At 38.0% G+C, this 22457-nt stretch overlaps 1 protein-coding gene across 2 annotated transcripts in view; it reads right to left on the reverse strand.

Annotated features, from left to right (window-relative positions):
• Window positions 1-313: 313 nt before the first annotated feature.
• PAX3 (paired box 3) overlaps window positions 314-22457 on the reverse strand; it is a 99705-nt gene continuing 77561 nt past the window's right edge. For both annotated transcript variants that reach the window (XM_002749828.7, XM_008999566.5), the window contains exons 6-9: window positions 21521-21686; window positions 20447-20661; window positions 2371-2617; window positions 314-1878 (exon numbers count right to left, since the gene is read on the reverse strand). In XM_002749828.7, coding sequence (XP_002749874.2) covers window positions 1844-1878; window positions 2371-2617; window positions 20447-20661; window positions 21521-21686 — 663 coding nt within the window. In that variant the 3' untranslated portion in view covers window positions 314-1843. The remainder of the gene's footprint in view (window positions 1879-2370; window positions 2618-20446; window positions 20662-21520; window positions 21687-22457) is intronic.

The following is a 22457-nucleotide window of genomic DNA, read 5'->3' on the forward strand; positions in this document are numbered from 1 at the left end:
GGGAAAACGTATCTCTAAGAGACAGTAAAGGGATTGGGTAACTCTCAGAGAATCAAAGAGAGATGAAAGAAACTAAACTGAAGAGGTTTTCTAGATGCTACGCTGATAAAAACATAAACTTCAATCCTCAAAAGTGTGTTCAACCAAGCTGCTTCAAGCGAATACAACTGTGGGTTGTGTAACCTTTTTTGTCTGCAGTATATTCTCATAGAAAGGTTCCATTAGCAGTGAAGTGCATGTACATTGGGCTCCCCATTGCCAAGGTTTCATTTATACTACGTTCACCGGTTCCCCCAAAAAAGCAGTATTGGGCAAGTTTTCATAACTGTTTATTCATTATAAATAGTAAATATTTACTGCGCTTTTTACAAGAAAGACATTTTTACAACACATTGTTGTTGGTTGAGGCTGCAACACAAAGATAGTATTTCTCTTGTTCATCAGCCCTAAGACGAATGCATGAACTAAACTCGGTACTACATCTAGTCTCACTAACTCACTACGTCATAGTTCTTAACTCTGAAAGGAATGTATCTGTGCCTACCTCATTCATGGTTCCGAGAATAGAAAGAAATAAATAACACTGCCTTCCACCTTCTTGTTCCCTCAACATTTCAAAAAACAAATTTATTGACATTCTAAAATGTCACCACACAAACGTATGTAAACCTCAGTTCCTATAATCTTTTAATATTGGATATCATTGTATAATTTAAAAATACATGAGAGCCATGTGAACATTTCTGTTCTTGCCCTGCCTTTCATAGAAAAGAGAAGAATGTAAACGTAATCAGTTTAAAAGCATAATTATCTGATCTGGTCTCTAATCAAAAGGAGAAAGCCGGGTGTTGGTTGTCTGGTAAATGGCAAATATCACTGCACTCTATCACTATGAATTATGGACTGTGAAAATACAAGCACCTGCAAAAATATAGTTCTGGTTTTGTTTTTATCGCCGTGGCCATTGCCAAAGCATCCATGAGGTACACAGTATTGCACACTGATAAGCAGATATGTGAATGCGTGTCACTTTCTCTCCACCATGCCCTTCCTCCAACCCAGGTGGGCTGCCAAATAAATATGAACTGGAAAAATGTCAGACACTTCTCCCCGCACCAGAAAAGGAAACAAGCTTTTCCTCCTGGTAGCCCATGTCCTGTTAGCAAGGTGTGTCCGGGACATTTACTGACAACTAGATTAAAATGAGGATACAATAACAAATAATTTACTTAGGAGGTCCTTACAGCTAGCCTAGCTTCCTAAAAATGGTGGCATTTATTATTATGTCAACTTCCAGTGTGTAAGAGTCAAGGATTCCTCTGTTCTTGCTTCATGAAGCGAGCAGTTTTAAAGTTATAGAAGTGTCAGCACCAAACATCAACATGTTGTACTTTATTCTCCTATTATATTTTAGAACAGTCTGCTTGCCCAAACCAGTCCCAGTAAATCTCAGTACACACACACACACACACACACACGCACGCACACACGCACGCACACACGCATGCTCGCACACAAGCAAATGGAATGTCCTAGCTCCTTGATGATCAGCACTGAAGAACTGGGATATTTTGATATGTAAGCATGTGAAACCATTGCCTTAAAATGTTGCATCTGTCTTTTATTGCTCCAGGTCTTCCTCTTCTCCACGGCTTTTGGCCAACTTGTTCAAAAGAATTTGAAACCAACTACTGGAGAAAGAAAATCGATCACTCTCCTTTGTCTCTTATCGGGACTCCCCCCAACAAAAGGGTAAATTTTTTTGTTTTCTGAGCAGATTCTTCATGTCTAGGCTGCGAAGACCAGAAACAGGGCCAGTTTTACCTCCAAGTGGACAGTTCACTTATGCGATATCTGGCTTGAGATAATGAAAGGCACCTGTAAGGAAACACACGCAGCTTTTTAGATCATGCTGGGACAATTCACAGTCGGGCAAGATCAGCTACAGGCTGACAATGTCATATTTAATACTGTGGTATCAAAGGCTTGAGACTAATATTTTTATTCCTGAGACAAGTTTGACACAACTCTGTGTCCCTGGGATTATCCCCCATATGATCCTGGAGTTGACCTCATTAAGAACATGTGTTTCTAATGTCAGGGATTATTTCATTTTGGCCAACCCTTGTGTTTTACCTAGTGGCAATCAGGTTTCACGTCTCAACAATTAATAACCACAAGATGTTGTTGACATCAGTTAAGAAAATAATTATACAAGGAAGCCCTTGCTGGAACAGTCAGCTGGTTTGCAAAAAAAAACTGATACCGGCATGTGAGGCTTAACCATGCCTCTAATTCACCTTTCTTAAGCAAGAGTTGAGTTTCTCTCCCTTCCAGGAGTAACTGCCCCCTAAAAAGTCCAAGGCTTACTTTGTCCATACTGCCCATACTGGTAGCCCGTGACAGGGTCCATACTGTAGCCTGTGGTGCTATAGGTGGGTGGACAGTAGGACTGAGATGTTGGCAGGCTGTCCAAGCTCTTCATATGGTCTAGTCTCTGACTGCAGCTGGCCGACACGGTGGTGGTGGGTTCCAGGCCCCCGGTGAGAGGCGAGAGCGCGTAATCAGTCTGGGGCTGATGAGGTACACCACCGTGGTTGGTCAGGAGTCCCATTACCTAAAAAAACAGCCAGATTGGGAAGAAGTTAAAATGCAGAGAGAACCAGATTGCAGCCTACAGCTGAAAGAATAACGTGACAGTCCAATTTTTATTTCTTTGGAAATCTGTTAAAGAGCTGTCCAGGAGACTGTGACCCCAATTCAAAGCAGCAGAGGTATTACATCATGCCTAATGATAACATCTGACTGTAGTTTCAGAAGAAGGAAAGGGGGAGGGAGAAGAAGGGAGAAGATGAAAAAAAAGGAAAGAAGGAAGGAGAGAGAGAGATTACACCAGGTCCCCAGTGATAAAATCTTGACTGGAATTTCAAATAAGGGGGAAAAAGGGATGAAAAGAAGGAGAAATTGTTCCTGTTCATATAGAAAAATGTCTAGTCATACATTATATCTAGAAGTTTCACATGTGATTTTTAAATAGTCACCTGCGCATATTTTTAAAAAGATAAATGAATCCAAATCAAGTTATTTTTCAGTGCTTTGAGACCTCTGTACCTTTTTTTTAATAGTGTTACCTCTCAAGAAAACCCCTTTCCTCATCTTGGCCATCCTTTGTTAATTAGAAATATTTACTCCCTCCCTGATGGTCCCTGGTAATCTGCTCAGCCCTTCCACTGTATATCCATTAGTTAAATCAGCTGCTTGGGTGAGAGCTTTGAGAGGAGGAACCTACTCATCTTTACATCTCAGCACCTAAAGCAGTGGTGAGTGCTTAACACATATTAAGCACCGATTAAATGCACATATTAAATGATCTGTAAAGGATTCTCTCAGTAAAAGTCTCCATTACCTATTATTTTATTTCTTCTCTAAACCACCATTTACGTGTGTGTGTGTGTGTGTGTGTGTGTGTGTGTCTGTGTGTGAAGTGTTAAAAGGAAAAACAAGTCTGAAATGCAAACGTGTTCTTTAAAAGTTTAGTTTTGTAAATACCTGGAGAGTAAGACAACTTGGGGAAAAAAAAAATCCTGTGACAGAACAACTTTCAGACCAGCATGGTGAAGTGTTTCACAAACTCAAGATCCCTGACCCTTACAGCACCTCGTGGTGAAAGTAAGTGGATAATTAATTTTGCAGCTGGAAAACTGCCACACGAGAGAGGAATTGATCTTTCTAAACTGCATACCCTTCTGTGGCAGGGTTCAAAGCAATTGCAAAAGAAATCTAATGCCAGGTGAAACCCCCCCCGTTAGACACACCTACTTACAAAGTATTTAAATGCAGGGTCCAACAATTACACAACATTTCCATAACAGTCCTGTTTTATTTTAGGAAGTCTGAAGCCTATGGAGATTAAAGTGTACAAATAAGAGAAAGAGAAGAGGGCAGACATAACAACGAAACCCTGACTATAAGCCCTCGTGCTAACTGCAAAATAACTCTCTTAATTCAGGCAATGAAACCCTGGATCTAGGAGTTCCATCCAGCAAGGCAGGAATCCGAGAGGCAGGTTAGGCAGTCGGGGGTGAAAAGGGGGTCTAGTTTTGCTTCTCAGAAAGCATCCCAACTCAGATTCCAAAAACAGGGATCCCATAATTACTTTGGGAAAGGTTTGCATAATCCTTATGATTACACAAAATCTTGAACTAAAGCTCTAAATTGATCCATCTTCAGTTAGTCCCAAAAGACAGAGAGAGAAAGAGAGATTCACTTTCTGTGGATTATCAATTATCTGCTCTTCCTCCATTTTAATGGATCATTTGAATGGATCTCCCTTCCTTCCCCAGAAATCCTGTTTTTCACTTTGTTGTTGCTCTTTCATTTGAGTTATTCTCTGAGCACACACATGGGAAGGTGGGCCCGTGTGGGCAAAGAAAGCAACACAGCAGTGCTCACATTTTGAAAGACATCCTAGGAATCTACATTTTCTTGAGATATGTGGTGAAATACCTTCTTAACAATTTCTAAAAATTAGTCAGATTCTTTTTTTAAAAAAGTCATCATTTGTGGCAGAGCCTAGTTTTGTTTTGTTGGGGATTTGGAGAAAGGGAAAGGTCACAAAATAAAGCATCAAAGGACTGACAATTTCAGGAAGACGGAAAATCACTAGAATGTGTGTTCTTTGAAGGCTCTACCCAGCATGGTTTAAAGCAAGTTAATTTCTTCATTTCACTGTTTTAAAAACTTGAGCCTAAGTTGCATTCAAATTAGTTCCTGGATGTGTTATCCATCTATGTGGATTCTTTTTGCCTTTCTTTGAGGTTATATAGATGATTTTACAGTGTATACTTGGACAGTTCATGAACTTCAGTTGATACAACTAATTTGTTAATTATGTAATTTCAGCCCAAATTAGACATCTCTATTAGAAGAAATAGAGTCTTTAAGTTAGAGGTTGTTTGGCGCCAAGCACACTCCTTTCAAATCAGGACTATGTTTTTGTATGTGAGCCTGATGGGTGAAGATGGACATGAACATTAAAACATTTAAAAATGTGATTTTTTTAATGGAAGGGAATAATCACACAAGGCAAATCTTTTACCATGAACAAGTTGTGCTAATCAAAATCCAGAAGCTTAGAAAAAGCAATTTTGTAACTATATCAGTCCAGAGAAGAAAGATATCCAGTGGCACTAAATAAAAGGAAAACAAACTTTAAATTAAGAGTGTCCTTCATGAAGATACTTACTTGAAATCCAGTTAATGGTATGTCACTTTAAGGGAGAAATGGAGTGCTCTATATACAGTTATACTTGATGAGCTCAGAGCACAATTTTATTCAAAACATGCACACTTTCCCATGAGCTATATGTACATTTTTCTGATAAACTTTGAAAAAAAATCCCCTGCCATACATTTTTGTTTGCATAACTTTGAAGACAGCAATAATTTTGTTTATGGAGGATGCGGGGTGGGGGCGTGCCTATGAAGACCCTAAAAAGAGAAGAAACAAGTTCTTCCTATAAGCAAAAGTCGCTCATGAAGTAACTTTTGGCAGTTGCTGCATTAGAAAATACTTTAGGACATGATTTAACTTTAAGACCTTGAAGTGTATCTATTGAAGGATGGAGAAGATACCCTGCCTGCAGGGCTATATTTTAGGGCAGTAGAAAAATAGTGCCTCAAAGGTTCCAGGGCACGGTAGCCTTAAGACATGCCAAAACATGACCCAAATAGGAAAGACACCTGCAGGGTCTTGCTGTGTGCCACTATTGTCACACCCAGGAAGCTAATGAGGGTGTCTCCTTTAGCCACATAGCTCAGCTCAGCAGCCCAATACTTACAGGGGCTGATATGAAGGAATAGACAAGGCCAGAGACCAGTTATATTTTGTTCCTTTGACTTCCCTGATAGATCCCCCAAGACAGACATTCACCACAAGTTATTTCTACTGCAATGGTTACATATTTTAATCATAATCTCAAGAATCTTATAAGGCTGGGGAATACAGCACTAACATTTTCCTACATTTGATCTGAAACTGAGATGAATAAATAACTATAATGTGATTTATTTCAATATTTCACACTGAGAAAACTTGAGAAATATACACCATTTTAGTAACCTATTGTTTTAAAATTTTTACAAAATATGTGTTGACGGGGTAGTGAGGACATCAATAGAAAATGCATTACTCTCCCTTCACATAATTTAAAACCTCAAATCTCTGTGGAAGGGTTCCATTACACTTTCATGTATGTTTCCTTAAAAGCAGTGTTTCATGTGGTTCAAGGGAAGCTATGGAAATTTCCTTCTGTGCACAAAGAAGTTGGTAAATGAACTTCTTAGAACTTATCCAATATGGTTATGGAATGTCTTCCAGTCACATTTTCTTTTTAAGAATAATGTCAGAATTTCTTTTATGCATGTTTTTCCTAGAGATTCCTCTGAATTAGTACTTCAAAGCCTAAAATAAAATCTTCATTTGTTGTAAAGTGGACTTTTTTGGCCTCCCTTTAAATCATTAGTAAGCGATTTCTACTACAAGGCTGGCATTTTTTACCTGATTGTTTTTTTAATTTGGGGTATGAGAGAAGCTCAGCTGCCTAGGTTTTGCAGACAATTTCGAAGAAAAAGAAACAAATTCAAGGCTACTCAGTTCTGTCTCTGAACACTGACCACACTCATTAAATGCCAGGTAAATTCAGGAGACTCAATGACCAGAAAGAATTTTGCTTAATAAAGATCTCTGTTCTGTCCCATTAGAAAAGAAAGTAAGGAGATCTCTTTCTTTTTACTTTGCTTTATGAGCCATCTTAAAAAAAAAAAAAATCTACTAAGCAAATTTCTAAATTGCTACCTCCAAAATGTTTCCCACATATTGTTTCTAAATTGTTTTTTGAACAACCTTTAAGAATAAATGCAAAGCTTCAGAATTTATGTTCACACTTCTTCTACCAGTACCTCCATCTTTTGCATTATTAGGGAGACATTTTCTGAAGATCTCTTTAAATTCATTCTCAAGTTGCAGAATTCCAAATAGGTTGTTTATATCTTGATTGGAAAATTATATGGTTCAGGAAAAACTAACTCTTGACAATTGCTCCATGCCATATTTCTCTTGAATTAATTTTCCTATTGTAAGATTAAATAAAAAAGATGAAAAAAACTATGGGCCAAATTAAGATTTACCTTTAAAATGGTATGTCTGGAAAATATTTGTCTTGGCACAAACATTAGGTTTTCCCATCCGTTGAAAGCGCCCAGAGTTTATCAGAAATCTAAAATGATTTAGTAAATTATGGTATACATCCAGGCGCATTTTTTCCTTAGTAGGAATCCTTGGTTCACATTTTTATTTTCTTTCTTGTTCTTAAGTAGTCAGATGTTCTGATTTAACATTTAACATACACACTTTTTTTTAAAGTTGTGAATTACAGCTCTGTATGACAAAAAAAGAGGTTTTTTTTTAAGCCTTCTTGCCTTTCCTCCAAAAGTCTACTGACTATATTTTTTTATTTAAATATAATTTACTTTCAGAACGAAACAAAAACGTTAAAACGTTTATCCAAGTGTTTTTTGCCAATATGGGTGTTACTGGAGTCATTTAATGCTTAAATTTCAGAACTGTATCTGTGAGGTTACAAACCTAAATTTAAAGAGCAGAGACTTTCCTGAAAATGTTGTCCTCAGATTCAAATGCCTTAGGAATTATCCTGCAGTTGATTAGCATCTAAATAATTAGATTTTGGGTCCTGTCTGTTTGAAAGCTATAAGAGGGAAGTTGCCTGGGGGCAAGAAGTTTCTCTTAAGCTATGTGTGGTGACCTTCTCACCCATCCTGAGAGTTAGGGAAAGGCCATGACTGACCTTTACCTAACCAAATAGAAAACCTGTGCATGTAAAACGCCCAGCCAAGTATGTCTTTATCTGTTTTATTTTAATCCTTAGCCTACATTTTAGAAGTAGCTGTGTTTCATGCATGATGAAAAAGTGTGAGGGCCAGACAAGTGTGCTTCACATGCGGCATGCGTTTGCAAGTTTTCACCGTAAAGAGTGTGGTAAGTATCATCTCAGTTAAACTCTAAGCGATCATATATGTTTCATCTCCAGCCCTGTGACCCATCACAGAAATGACTTATTTTTATCAGTTACATTGAATACCTGTTGCTCCATAGAGTTAAGTGTTCAATTGAATAGCAACATTTTTTAGGGGCTGACGACTAAAATATAAATCTAGACAGAGAGCACAGAAATGAGTTCCCGGGGAGCCACAGATACTTGCTCTTAACTAGGCAGATGTTCTTCTGATTTAACATTTAATACACACATTTGGTTGTTTTTTAAAAAAACATTGTGAATTATGGTTTTGTATGATAGAAAGCATTTTTCAGCCTTGTAGCCTTCCCTCCAAAATTACTTCTAGTTTACTTCTAGCCAATGATGAATAACCGTATCATGTCCATCTATTATTGATAAAGCCCATTAAGAAAAAGCTCATTCCACCTAAATGAAAAAGTATGCCAGTTAATACTGCTGGTATTTGACTATGTTAGACCCACCATGGGCATAATAAAATTCTCATATGTTTTAATTCATTTACGCATGCCTGCATTTAATATGCTTTGTGACCACATCTACAATTAATATGATTTATGGGAAAAGAACATGTGCAATATTGGGGGAGTATAATAAACATATTTTTTTCTTCTATCAATGAAAAATATAACAAAAACGGCTCAAGGAAAATTGTTGGCCCTTAGCATATTAAAAAGGACTGACAGAGCCCTGAGTAAACTTGGGGGAGTTAATGATATCCTCTTATCTGACCCTGACACATTTGCAGCATGTAATTTACAGAAGCTCTGTCCAGGGAATCTTGACAAATGCTCCTGAGGATGTCAGGGCAATGTTCCATTCTAATGTAAAACAGATGTGGGTCAGATACCCTCATTCATCACTTAACACAGAGAGCTTCAAACTCTTTCTGGGAGGAATGACATTACCTGCTGTTAAGTCTTCTCATTTCAGGAAATTTCTCACAACCACAGTAGCCCTCTAAAGGGTGTGTGCTCAAACCTGTCACCATTTCAAAATCCAGTCTGAGAACATGACTGTGGAAAATCAAATGTGTATCTTGGTTTCATTTCATGACTACTCCAGGATACGTTTGCTAAATATTAATTGACCCTTTGAGACTCAGGATTCTAAATATAGAAAGAGAAAAGCTCTATGTTTGGGCATCTCACAGTACTTCAGTGATACAGCATTCAAAATGTTCTCTCTAATTGTCTGTAAACCAAACTTCCATGTAAGGAAATGCAGGGCTGATTCACCCTAACAACCATTCATAAATGCAAATCTTGCTGACCCTTAACTGCACAGTTCCACTTGAGACTCACAAATCACTCATAATAAACTAGAAATACTGCCATTTAACAAAAAGAGCTTCAACTCTGCCTCTCCCAAGCAGAGGGATGTTTAGCTATATATACTATATTCCCATATCCCTAAAAGTTTTCCCTCCACCTACCACTCTAACAACATGTAAGACAGACATTCTGATCTGCTAAAGGAAGAAAATAGTTGTCCAGCTCAACGAGATTTCTTCTTTTTTCCAGACTATGTGTGATATAAGGAAATATTTCTGTGACTACCCAAAGTCAACAGCATAAGATTCCATCTATGAAATGTCGGAAGACTAAAGAAGAGAAATTTCCCTACCCTTCTCCTCATGTGAGGAAGGTGCATCCTTAAGATAAAGAAAAGAACCATCTGAGAAGACCTAGTGATACTGATTTACCTGTGATACTGTTGAGCAGACATCAGGAAAGGTATTTCTGTTGATCATGGGGAAATGGAGAACAGGTTTGCCAAAGTCTAAGAATGAACCTAATCTTTAGAAAACACTTTCTGGGCTGTTTCATAGGCTCTGTGGTGAGGCAGAATAAGAATTCATTTAAAATTCAAGAAATTTGGCCAGGTGTAGTGGCTCATGCCTGTACTCTCAGCATTTTGGGAGGCTGAGGCCAGAGGATTGCTTGAGCCCAGGAGTTCAAGACCAACCTAGGCAATACAGCAAAACTCTGTTTCTACAAAAAAATTAACTGGGTGTGGTGGCATACAGTTGTAGTCCCAGCTACTAGGAGGCTAAGGTAAGAGAATCACCTGAGCCCAGAAAGTCAAGGCTGCAATGAGATGTGACTGCACCACTGCACTCCAGCCTGGGTGACAGAGTAACATTCTGTCTCAAAAAATATTAAACGTAATCAAGTTAATGGAATTTGTACCATCTCCACAAATATGAAACAACATCTGAGAACACAGTCTTCCAGAAACTAGGCACTACTACACCATTAAGCTAAAATCCCATCTACCTTAATTCTCTCCCATACCTAACTGCAAGGATGCTGAACCAATAATCTTGATGGGTTCTCCTTTCCACCTGACAATTTGTGTTCCTGGTCATAATTTGGGCAGTGGTTATGTCTCCTACTGCATAGGCAACTTGATATAGGCTAGCAACATACAGAACCTACAGTAAATTCACTTACGTAGTTCTTCGATCCACATAAACTAAGTCTGCTCCTGCAGATCTTAGCAAAATAAAATCTTTGTAATCTAGTGATTTACGAAGATTTTATTTTACCAAAAAAAAAAATGCTCCTCAAGTGATAAACTCAAAATTACTGAGATTGCCCCTTATAATCCAAAACCTTTTGATGGTACATGATATTTTAGCTACCTTTATCCTTGGCTGGTGAGAGAGAAGCATCACTACATATCAGATTCCCCTGCCTTTGAGGCAAGTATCATGCTTCTAATTTACTCAGTATCTGTTGTTATAGAAGATGGATAGTATATTTTCAAAAATATGTTCATGTTGATATTACATTTCAATAAGTCAAAACTAGAATACAAAAAGAAAATCAATAGGACAACTCTCTCTCCCCTTCCTCCTCCTAGCCCCATGGAATGTAGGATGGTTAACTTCAGTTTTCATTGTAGTGGGTTCTCATGTTATTGTGATCTGAATTTCTCAAACAGATTAATCTTACTACATTATATTTCTGGAGACTATCTTACCCAGCCATCTTAGAATTACTGTATTCTGAATGGACATCAACAGGAATCTTTAGATCTTTGAAATGTCTAAGTGAAATACTTCGATGTCACTCAGTTTCCATGTTTGCTTTATTTTTCATGGACAAGAAAAAGTATATTTTTTGTCAGAGATTCACATGATTTTTTTTTTTTTTTTCTGAAACAGGTTCTCACTCTGTCCCTCAGGCTGAGTGCAATGTCACAATCATGGCTCACTGCAACCTCAACCTCCTGGGCTTAAGCTATCCTCTCACCTCAGTCTCCTGAGTAGTTGGGAACTACAGGTACAGGCCACCATTCCAAGCTAATTTTTGAATCTTTTGTAGAGACAGTTCTCACTGTGTTGCCCAGGTTGGTCTCAAATTTCTAGACTCAGTGATCCAGCCTCAACCTGCTAAAGCACTCAGATTATAGGTGTACTAAATGTAAGTGTGAGCCACCGCACTTGACCATACATGATATTTTTAACTCAACAATAATGAAGCCCTGTTGTAATAGCATTAGTATTTTTATCAAAAAGCACTTAATGTTCCTCAGCCTGTCTACAAGACCACTCTTTTTAGTATCTTCTCAGTTGAACAAGAAGGTACAATGGAAGCTGAGATAGTTAAACAGTTTATGTGAAAATGCACAGCTAATAAGTGGCCGATAAATTTGAACTCTAGTGCTTCAGACATTGGGGCTGTCTTTAGATCAATGAGTTATACCCACACTGCAATCAATTCACTAGATAGGAATTATTTCTTTTCCTTTACTGCCTTATCTGTCTCATCCTAAATATCAAATTAGTCTCCCCCTACTCCAAGTTCTTACACAGAGAGCTGACACTGTTGAGGTAGAAGACACCATCAAATATTAAGAGAAAGAAATATTCACCTGTGGAAAAAAATCAAGGTACTATTTTAGAAACAAATGGATCAAGAGTTGGGTTTCCACCTGGGTTATCTATGATTCAGAACATCCCAGAAAATGTTCCTCAAAACTCAATAGTTTGGTATTTAACAGAAGGGCTCCATAATCCAATTCGAATACACTGAATTAAACAAAGTTAAACATGTTTCTATACTGCAAGAGTTGTCAGAGCCTTTAGTAGGCTAATGTGCACTGGGACACTGAAAGGTAAAGGGATGTAATTTCTGACTTTTATCAAATATTTCCTTCAGAATACTTTTCTATCAAACCACTGTTCTACAGAGGCTGCTTTGGGGAACAAGCCTTTATCATAAGGTTTGGTCTGGTTTCAGGGTGTTCAAATAGAATCATTCTTCCAGAAGCTTATAATCAAAGGCAGTGGAGGTGTGGATACATTATAATAGAATAGAGTCTGGTATATGTTTTAACAAGGTATAAATATAACAATGTAGCATCACTAGAGGCTAAAAAAGAAATTTTGCCTGGAATGGAAGGGTTGACACTGAGCTAGAAGCACAGAGTGATTCAAATAGAGGATCATGTCTACAGCGGGTAGTTTGAAATCTTAGAACGGATGCAATAGTTTAGCCAGACTTTTTTTAATGCAAGCTGCCCAAAATTAGACATTAGTTTTTTCATGAGAATAAAGAAGAGTTACTTATTTAAGTAATCCTTGCTTCTTTCATGAGTTCAGTGCTAAAGGTTACCCAAACAGTCATCTCACAGCTAAGAAATATTTCTTTCAATGTAGACATGCTAGCCCATGATTCTGCAAAGTGCACTCTGTCCAAATATCTCCCAATTTGCCATCTATGCCATTGATCAGCAGGGACAATGCAATCGCTAATCTCAGAGACTCTAGTTTACTGAATTCAAGCTAAATGTCAAGAGCAATTTTTAAATATTATACCATACACTGAAAAATATACACCTCTGATGAAACCCAGACTGTTTTACAGAGACAGATGCTTTGGAAAAATAAAAACACACACACACAAATAGTACACAACTAATGACTGAATCAAGTCTTCTGTGTCTGTAGTACAAAGCACACATTCAGCCCCTAATTGAATAAATATGCAAGTATTCAGATTTCTGAAGATACTGCCATTTAGCAAATGCAATAATAAATTCAAAGCTTGGCATTGCATTCCAACCACATATAAAGGGTGGATTCAGGCCATTGGCCCCACGAAGTATCCAGCACGGACTTTCTGTGTATTACTGACTACAAAGACAAACTTTTTATCCTACTTGCTTAGTTATAGGCAAAGCAATAATGCTCTTTTTTTTTTTCCTACTCAATAGCTAGAGGAATTCAAATGGGACTAAAAAAGAAAACATAAGGTTATTGCATTTAATTTTTCCAAAGTACAGGAGAACACAGCTGACAGAATTTCAACTTAAATCCACTCAGCAGACACAAAAATAATTAATTCAGCAGGCAAGGTTTTCTTGTGGCTCCTTTCAGTGACATGATGTAAGATTCAGTCACTGGCTGCTTCATTCTCCCTTTCTTTACAAAGGAGATTTTGGCCAAGCAATTGTCTCTCTCACAATTCTCCAAATTTAACTAACTCAAGAGGCTATGACTGGAGCTGACATAAACCAGGTCTCTCCTCATACTCTTTAAGTGTAGCAACCACAGACTTCGAAAAATCCAAAAGTAGCAGGTCAAGTACAGCCTGCATTGATTCAACAAATGGATTAACAGCAATGTTTTCATTGAGGAGCAGAACGTCTCAAAAACCTAATATGGCAGAATGGAAACCTGCAAATGGACAGCCGTTATTCTGGTGTAGCTGAAATGGGCTTGTTTATGATCATAAACATTCTTGAGCCTTCATAAACACGGAGGCTTCTGAAGCTCTGGCAATCAGCTCACAAGCTGCTTTAGAAAAGAAACAGAAAGAGGTTCAAGGCTTTGAAAGACTGCCACTTTTGCAAAAAAAAACCTCTCTGCCCCCAGATTTGTTTGACACCCAACAAATTTCTTTAATCAGAATCACTCCTTTTTCTTCTACAGATGAATTCCTGGAAAGCATAAAGGGAAGAAAACCCTTCCATTGGGAAATAGGTTGGTGGCAGGCTACCTGCTTGTCTGATGAAAGCCTGCTTCACAATGATAAAGGTAGGTCGAGGGCATGGAATTTGCAACCAGTGTGTGAAATGGACAAAATGAATGGCCCATCAACAAGACTAGCATTAAGTAGCTTTTGGAGGTATGCCCAAATGCATCCCAAAAAATTTTCTATCTTGAAATAGAAGCTGGCTGTACATCAGGGTGAACCTTTTTGCTTTAACCTGTATCAACAGCACAAGGAAGGCAAGGAATTACCAGAACACAGTGGGAAAGATTTTCACAGCAACAAATGAAACAGAGAAGGAGCCACTGTAAATTGTAAAGGAGCCAATTTTTAATGACTATTTCCCTTCCACATAACAAGTCCCCTTACCCCTTGGATGAGCAAACAACTACCATTTTGCCTCGGCAGCTAAAGAATTTGAGATCACTGTTAGCACTGCGGTCCTAAAAACGACAAGCAAAATCAAAAGCTGTCTTGAGTTTTATGTACACATATTAACACTTAAATGCTTCTTCCTAATAAGTTTCAGGATTAACAAATGTTTGTCAAAAGGAACTGTGCTGAGCAATTGAAATCTAATTTGAAATGGAACCACTATAGTCTAATACATATATGCATGAAACGAAGACGCTTCCTAATAGGCGTAGCTGACACCAAATATGCAATTTACATACATTACACACTAATAATCTCAATTTTAATATTATGCTTTAAAAGCAACTGGATGGGTGGTAGAGTTAAAGATTTGCTTTTGTAAAATGTGAATAAGAACAAAAAGTAGATCCTGGCATTTTGTGCCATTAACCACAGTCTTGTTATGTAAAGAGCTGTCTGCTCTTTCTGTGTCTGTTTCAGAGATAGTATCTCATCACCACGAGGCTGTCATGATTCAGCCGGACTTACTAGATGAATGGTGGATAAACTTGATGAGATCTGCAGACCTCCTCTTTGTTCCTGAGTGGTGCTGAGTGGTAGGCAAACATTTAGGCATTTTCAAGCCCGGTACACAAATCTTTATGAGAATTTTTTCTTTCCTCAGCAGATTATCCATGAAATAGGACAGGTGTACTGGTTATTCAATTACATCTTACCCAAGACCTGGACAAAATTTGAAATGAGGCCTCAGAGCATAGTTCTTACCATGGGGATTTATTAATAACAGTTAAAAGTTCTCTAAAAACGTATCTTTTTTTGTAATTTAAGCCTATTTTCTTATTTTGTCATTGGTTTCACTCGTAAACCAGAAACTAAAATCTGCCCATCTGCTCTAAACATATAATGTGTTCATGATAATCCAGATTTATACCAAATGTATTTTTAAGTATTGCTGAATTGAGAGGTACTCAAAATTTATGGGCTCTGAGGTTACAACAGAACTTCCTCTTTTTAGGGAGGAAAATGTTTAAAATGAATGTAGGAAAGGCTCAGAAAGCTTCTTGGATATCAAATGTCTTCATAGGAAAAAAAATGTCAATGATATAAGAGTAAATGAATCAAAACCATATGGATCAAATTTTCCCTAAAATACACAGTTTGAAAAATTAAGGAGGAAAAGTGCTTGGCAAAAATGTGTTTTAGGTTTTACCAAACCCAAAACATTCGAAGAATCATTTGCAATGGTTGATGAACCCTAAATGCAGCCAAGTCGGCCCATTTTGTATACTACAAAACAAGAGAAAAGCTTCCTAGAAACCGTGTTCAGGAAATCTTTAGAAACTGTTACCAAAGAACTGTGGAGTTTGTAGAAGCAGGGTGGGGGGTGAGGTATGAAATGATACAAGTTTGTTAATTTAATTGGTCTTGTTTTGGGGGTTTGGCTATGTGTGTCTTGGGGGTGGGGGAGCAGTGAGGGTAATATTTCTTGCAAAGAAAAGTTAATTAGAAGAACATGGGCCAAATGTTAATTAGCTTCACATCTTGAGCATATGGTAGTACTTCCTTGGCACTGTATTGCAAGGCAGCATTCTTTTTTCCTCCTGCATGGGTAGGAAGGTGCTGGTAATATGCTCTCTGGGGATGGAGGGGAAATAAATGGTCTGTGTTGCCCCAGGTACTATATTGTCCTCACATCAACAGAACAAAAACTTTCAGGAAGATGGTGCTACAGAAGAAAGCCCTTGTTGCAGTGAGTTAAATGCTTTCCTTCCCAGAAGGTATTTTGTCATTCATTATAAGCCCCATCTCCAAAAACGTTATGCAATTGAAACAGCTATCCAGAGATGGTAGAAAATTTTGAGGTCATTAGCCTCTCTCCACCCTCTCACCCATCACTGAAAATCTCGCCTCAAGTTCCCTGCTACATCCAGCCTTTGATGGGATGTGAAACCAAGCCCACCATTTGTGAAACCATTCAACCATGCAAGCACGAAAATTCAGTCAAATATCACTGGGGCAGCCCTTGGGAAACTTCTTACCACATTATGCTTCCTCTTGGCAACCAGCCACTAAAATGTGTAATTTGTGTTCATAGGAGAACTAGTAAGAACTGGACGAGAGATAGAGTCAGCTCTTAACCCTGCCACTAACGCACTCCATCATTTAGATGATTGTGTTGCCTTGGCCTCAGTTTTCCAATGAGTAAAATTGATAATACTCCCCAGATATTGTTGCTGATTCCCTCAGAACAAGAAAAAATTGCCAGTGATTAAGTAATGCACAGACCCTTTCAGCAACTTGAAAAGGAATAACATCAGAGTTTCTAAATGTTGCTGTTGGTGTTCTGAAATGTAAGCTGTCGCAAATACAGATCAGTCCATTGCCAAGCTCTGACCATCTGGACAGGTGTGACCTCCCTGAGACACTGTTTCACACCAGCCCCTCATGAAGCTGAGACCCTCTCTGAGGAAAGGACTGAGGCTATCTATGATTCACGAGTTGGCAAATGGTTCTAATTCCCAGCCTTTGCTCGGGGGAACAGATATGTTAGGGACACAAAACAAAAACCAACTATATGTACACAGAAAAACAAAACAAAAAGGAGAAATGCTTTGGCTATCCTTATAATGTCTAGAAAGCCCATGGCTTCTAGACACTATAGAATGGTTCACACACTCTAGCTCACAATTTCCAAGTGTGGATGGCAAAAAATACATCAATTTCAATGACTCTAGGGAAAAAGCTGAAGAATACGCACAAATGTTTTTAACATGTCAAATAGCGTCCACCAGAGAGATCGATAGTGAATTATTGACCATAATGACTCAAAAAACTATATCCAATTCGGTTTAAATTGACAGGTAACAAAAGGCCTATGATGACATGTAAAAACAGAGAAAGGCAAGATGCAAAGTTGTATACGCTACTTTCTACTATATCAATTATGTTTCTAAAACAGGCATAAGACCCTAAAAGAGCTAGAAGGCAATATGCAAAGATATTCATGGTAGTTTCCCTGGGGCATTTTTTTTCCTACTTCACATACACTTTTTAAGCAATTTTTTCATTTCTCTACAATGAACATCCAGTGCTTTTATTATGGGAAGAAGATAAAAGATTGATGGAAATTAAGCTTAGCAAAAACAGCTTAAATTAACCTGAACAGAAAATTAAAAAGAAAACAATTAGTCTCTACTAAATTATTTTATAATATGACTAAAACCCCCTGCATCTGTTTTTTCATAAAACTTCTTTTCTCTTCATTCAACTATGGGCTAAAATGGACAAGGTCCTAGACCAGGAACGAGGAATTGTAGATTCTAGTCCCAATTCCCTCCCTCTCATTCCTTTGGCTGGCAGAAGGTGACAATCATTTTGTGCCTCAGTTGATTCTTCTGCATATTAGATAACCAGACTGCAGTAGAGGAGGCAGAAGAGTAAGTAGTGAGGAAGATAAGAAATGGTCATTACAATGCTATTCACTATTATTAGTTAGCACAACACTGTCTGTGTTATATGATCCAATATATTAATAAGTATTCTATGATAAGCAGTGACTTACAGGTCACCAGTCTTTCTCTAGCCTCTTCTAGAGTTAACAGGTAAACCAAGGTGTTAGACATGAGCTCTTTGCTTCCCATTTTTCTTTAAAATATTTTTAAGGAAGCCAGGCAATCAAAAGTAGTGTAGGCACCTCTTGTTTAAACAGAGTCATTACAGAAAGGTGATATAGCCCAATGGCTACAGAAATTCAAGTTTGAATCCAATTCTCCTACTCCATTGTTTCATAAATGTTTGCCAAGATATGATGGACTCATGGTCCTCTGTTCTCTAACTTTGCCTGAGGAAATAAGGAGAAACTTCATATTATTTGTCTCTTTCCTAACTCAGCGGGGTTGCTACAAAAACCAAGACAACATACATTCCTAGTGGTGGTTTGAGGTGGAAATGTGTGGTAGAAATGCAAAATACCCTGCATATTGCAATATAACAAGGAATTAACACAATATGTAAGATGTAGTAAAGAAATGCAGGAAAAAATTGCCTATGGAATTTTCCGTTGCTTAGTGCTAGAATGATTCCGCCCTGCCATCAACTGCAGAATCATAGCTAGCCTTCTTGAAGTCAAGGATTAATAGTTAGGAGATCAAGTTCTAGCAATTCTGCTTATGTAATACTTATATAATACAAAAGAATACACATCATAACATACAAGATAATACACTTATACAAGAAACTACAAGTTTCACTTATAGAGTACAGGTTTTCATGTTACTTTTATTACCGCTGAATAAATAAGGCGCTCAGAAATGCCAACAGAATCCTGAATCTCACTTTACAGAAGCAGCTAGGGTGGGAGTTTACTTTTATTAAAACTTTCAACAAAATCATGGTCATAATAAGCTTTTCTATGGCCCCAAAACTACAAACGTTAAAAAAAAATATCACATAGATAAGTACTTCTAATGCTACTTCTAAGTTGTGGAAGAAGCTTATATGCTATGAATCTGGGTATTTTAAGGATGACTCCATCAGTGGAAGTCCCTGATTTTTATGCAGAAATCACACTCACAAATGCCAGTACTTGGAAATAAAATGTATTCAAGTCCTGTAGGAAGCACTTTTATTGTTTTCATGTTGTTATTTTTCAGCTGAGGTTTAAAGCCACCTCATTTTTTTTTTTAATCCCAGGATGTGCTATAGGAATCTATGAAACTTAATTACATTTACTGTTACAAAAAAGGATTTATGAACTTTTGCCTTTAGGCGGAAATGTTTATTTCATTGCCTTTGCCATCCATTCTTTTCAACTCCTCCGGCTTTGAACTTTTCAGCTGCTCAGAGTTATCACCGTCGTGCAGAGCCCAGGAACTCCACTCCCAAGACACACACCACAAGTTGAAGAAAACGAAGAAGGCAAAGATATACGAGTCGTTATTTTGGCCACCCTTTGTGCCATTAAAATCTCATTTTCTGCCTATTAGAATGCCCTCTTGGTGCTTAGGCAGTGGTGATAGTCAGTGATTAGTGTGTAATTGAGTATAATTGTCTTTTCACTTTTCATTTGTGTCATTCTGAGCTTCTCTCTGTTTTTCTAACCACCAAGAGGAGAAAGGGGGTTGAGAACAGATAAAGCTGTTTCAAACTCTCTGAAGAGGTTCTCGATTGCAATTATAGATTGGAACCCCTTGTGACATTTCTCCAAATTTAGTGGGCAGCTCTCCTCACCACCTGGGCCAAGCACTCTCTAATAAAATCAAGGGATCTGTATTTAAACAACTGCTAATAATGTCAACCTCAGACAGATGCCACATGTAGAAAATTTAACCAACCCTCTCACATGCAATTATCAAGGCAATTTATTAATATGATCTCGCAAGAAAAGCTCACAGTCCAATGCAAATTAGAAAAACAATTACAACATTCAAATATTTATATAGTCCCAAAGAGCAGTAATTCCCCTTATTTGTGCATTTATAACTCATTTATTCCAAAGTTAGCAGTCATCATCTGGGTCTCTCTCCACAGGAATTGTTTGCTTCCTGATTGTTTTGTCAAATCTTTAGTGTTTCCTTACGAGGTGCTTTTGCTTGAAACCTCATCAGCTGACCAAAGACAATTTAAAACAAAAAATAAAAGCAAAAAACCTCCCACTGTTTGCAGGCTTCTTAACCAAAGCCCAGAACTAGGATGGAGACGACAAAACATGGCAAACACCTTCACAACTAAATATTAACATAAAGTCTCCAAGATTATATCAAAAATCACTTGAATTTTAAGTCTAAGCTACAACTTTTGATGCAACCGGTAGGAAGGGTGGAGAGAAAGGAAACTAGAAAACTGAAATCATGTGGCTTGTATAAAGAATACATTATGGTTTAAATTTGGCAATTCATTACACTACTGCCTCAGGGAATTGAGTATTTGGTTCTGGTATACAGCAAATCATCTGTCTAGAAACACGGGACTGACCTGAGGTGAAAGGCCATTGCCAATGGTGGCGTTCATGGGGTTGGAGGGCCCCGACGGAGGCACAAAGCTGTCTGTATAGCTGGAAAATCCATGCCTGGTGCTGGGGAGGCAGTAGGCAGAGCTGCTGTCTGGGTTGGAAGGAATCGTGCTTTGGTGTACTGTGCTCGGGGGAAGCGGTTGAGGTCTGTGAACCGTGCTGCTGGGATCCGACACGGCTGAAATGAAAAAGGTTGTCAATGGTCACGTTTTCTTATAGGCCAGTAGAGAAAATTCCGTGCAAAAGTTTATCAGCCACCCCTTCAGGAGCATCTATTGGTCAAATCAAATGTTCACTTCAAACTGCATTTCTTAACATGCAGGTATAGAATATATATATATAGTCATATTATCTCTGCACATATTTGCAAGTAACATACATACTCTCATGATACGCTCACCCAGAATACAAATGCAGAAATCATATTAGCAATGCTAACAAGCATATTTTGGTAGTGAATGTTATTCATCAATATGATAATCAACTAATGTGAGGACAGCAAGTCTCAAATTTCTCATCTAATATACTTTTAAGGCACCTAAATAGTTGTGCAATACAGTTTCAAATGCCTGGAATGCTCTTTCATAATCCAAAATAATTGGGTCTTAGAATTTAAATTATCCATTCACCTCTGTGTGCTAACAAATAATGACTGTCAAAATTCACCTTCCTTCTATTTTTCCTACAGTTAGTAAGCATCATAGAATTCTAATTAGTTGCAAACTGGAGTAAAATGTAGAGGTAAAATTTTAACAGAAGAAAAGCAAATTCCATGGTTATTTAGGAAGGTTGTTTTGTTTTAAAATACTGCCATGAAATTATATTACAGCACAGCTTATCTAGAGATATTCAGATACATCATAGAACAAACTATGTTTCTGAAATGTGGTAGGTGCTTTCAGGACAACCTGATGTATTATAATTAACATACAAACAACACGGATGTCAGCTCTGCAGAAGGATTCACTTGTATAAAATATCCACCAGAGAAATTGCCTGAAAGTTACTTTTTAATTTCCTTGACTCTTCCTCTATACCTTGTGGAATAGATGTGGGCTGGTAAGAGGTCTCCGACAGCTGGTATGTTGGCAGGGTTGGCATGGCAGTGGGAGGGAACCCCCCCGGAATGAGATGGTTGAAAGCCATCAGTTGATTGGCCCCAGCTTGCTTCCTCCATCTTGCACGGCGGTTGCTAAACCAGACCTATGGATTTAATTTAAAATTTAAGGATTTCACTGATGAAATAATAGTACATTCTTAATGAATTTTTCATGCTAAAACAGATTAAAGGCCCCTTACTGACAGGGCAAATAGATGCAAGAGTTCTCTGCCTTCTGTGTTGTTTGGGTGAACTGTCAGGGGTGAAAGACGTGTTTAGTGTCAAAGGTCGGTAGAGGGGCTTCAGGGACCCTCCATGGTCTTGCAACAACAGGCCCCATCTACCTTGTGATGGCCATGGGCAGGAATCACTGAGCTCCCCTCCCTACCCTCAACACCCACCCACCTGCATGTAAACAGACTTCCGAGGAGGATACATGAGCCTCTGTGACCCCTGCATGACACATGTCCTAAATTTGGCCTTGCCTATTACATCAAGGATTCTATCTTATATTCTTATTAGTCTATCTCTGTATTTCTGTGGTCACTACAGGTATAGCTTCTGGATGGTCATATGAATTGAAGAAAGGGTAAGTGGAGCCGTTTTTTCATCTCTTCCAAAATATGAGACATTGCACTGATATCATGGAAATCAATGCCAAAGAGGTAAGTGTTTCAAGAAATGAAAGTGTTTTTTATCTAAAATAATTTTATTTTTGCCTTACTTCTTTCAACAACAGCTTTATCCTCCTAGAATGCTCTGTGTCAAGTACTATGCCAACGAGGTGCATTCAGAAAAGCCTGATACAATGTAATAAAATGACCTCAAGGAATTCAAAGCCCAAATACTTTGTATGAGTCAATGGAGAGAAAGGG

The sequence above is a fragment of the Callithrix jacchus genome, chromosome 6 (assembly GCF_049354715.1).
Source record: "Callithrix jacchus isolate 240 chromosome 6, calJac240_pri, whole genome shotgun sequence".
NCBI lineage: Eukaryota > Metazoa > Chordata > Mammalia > Primates > Cebidae > Callithrix > Callithrix jacchus.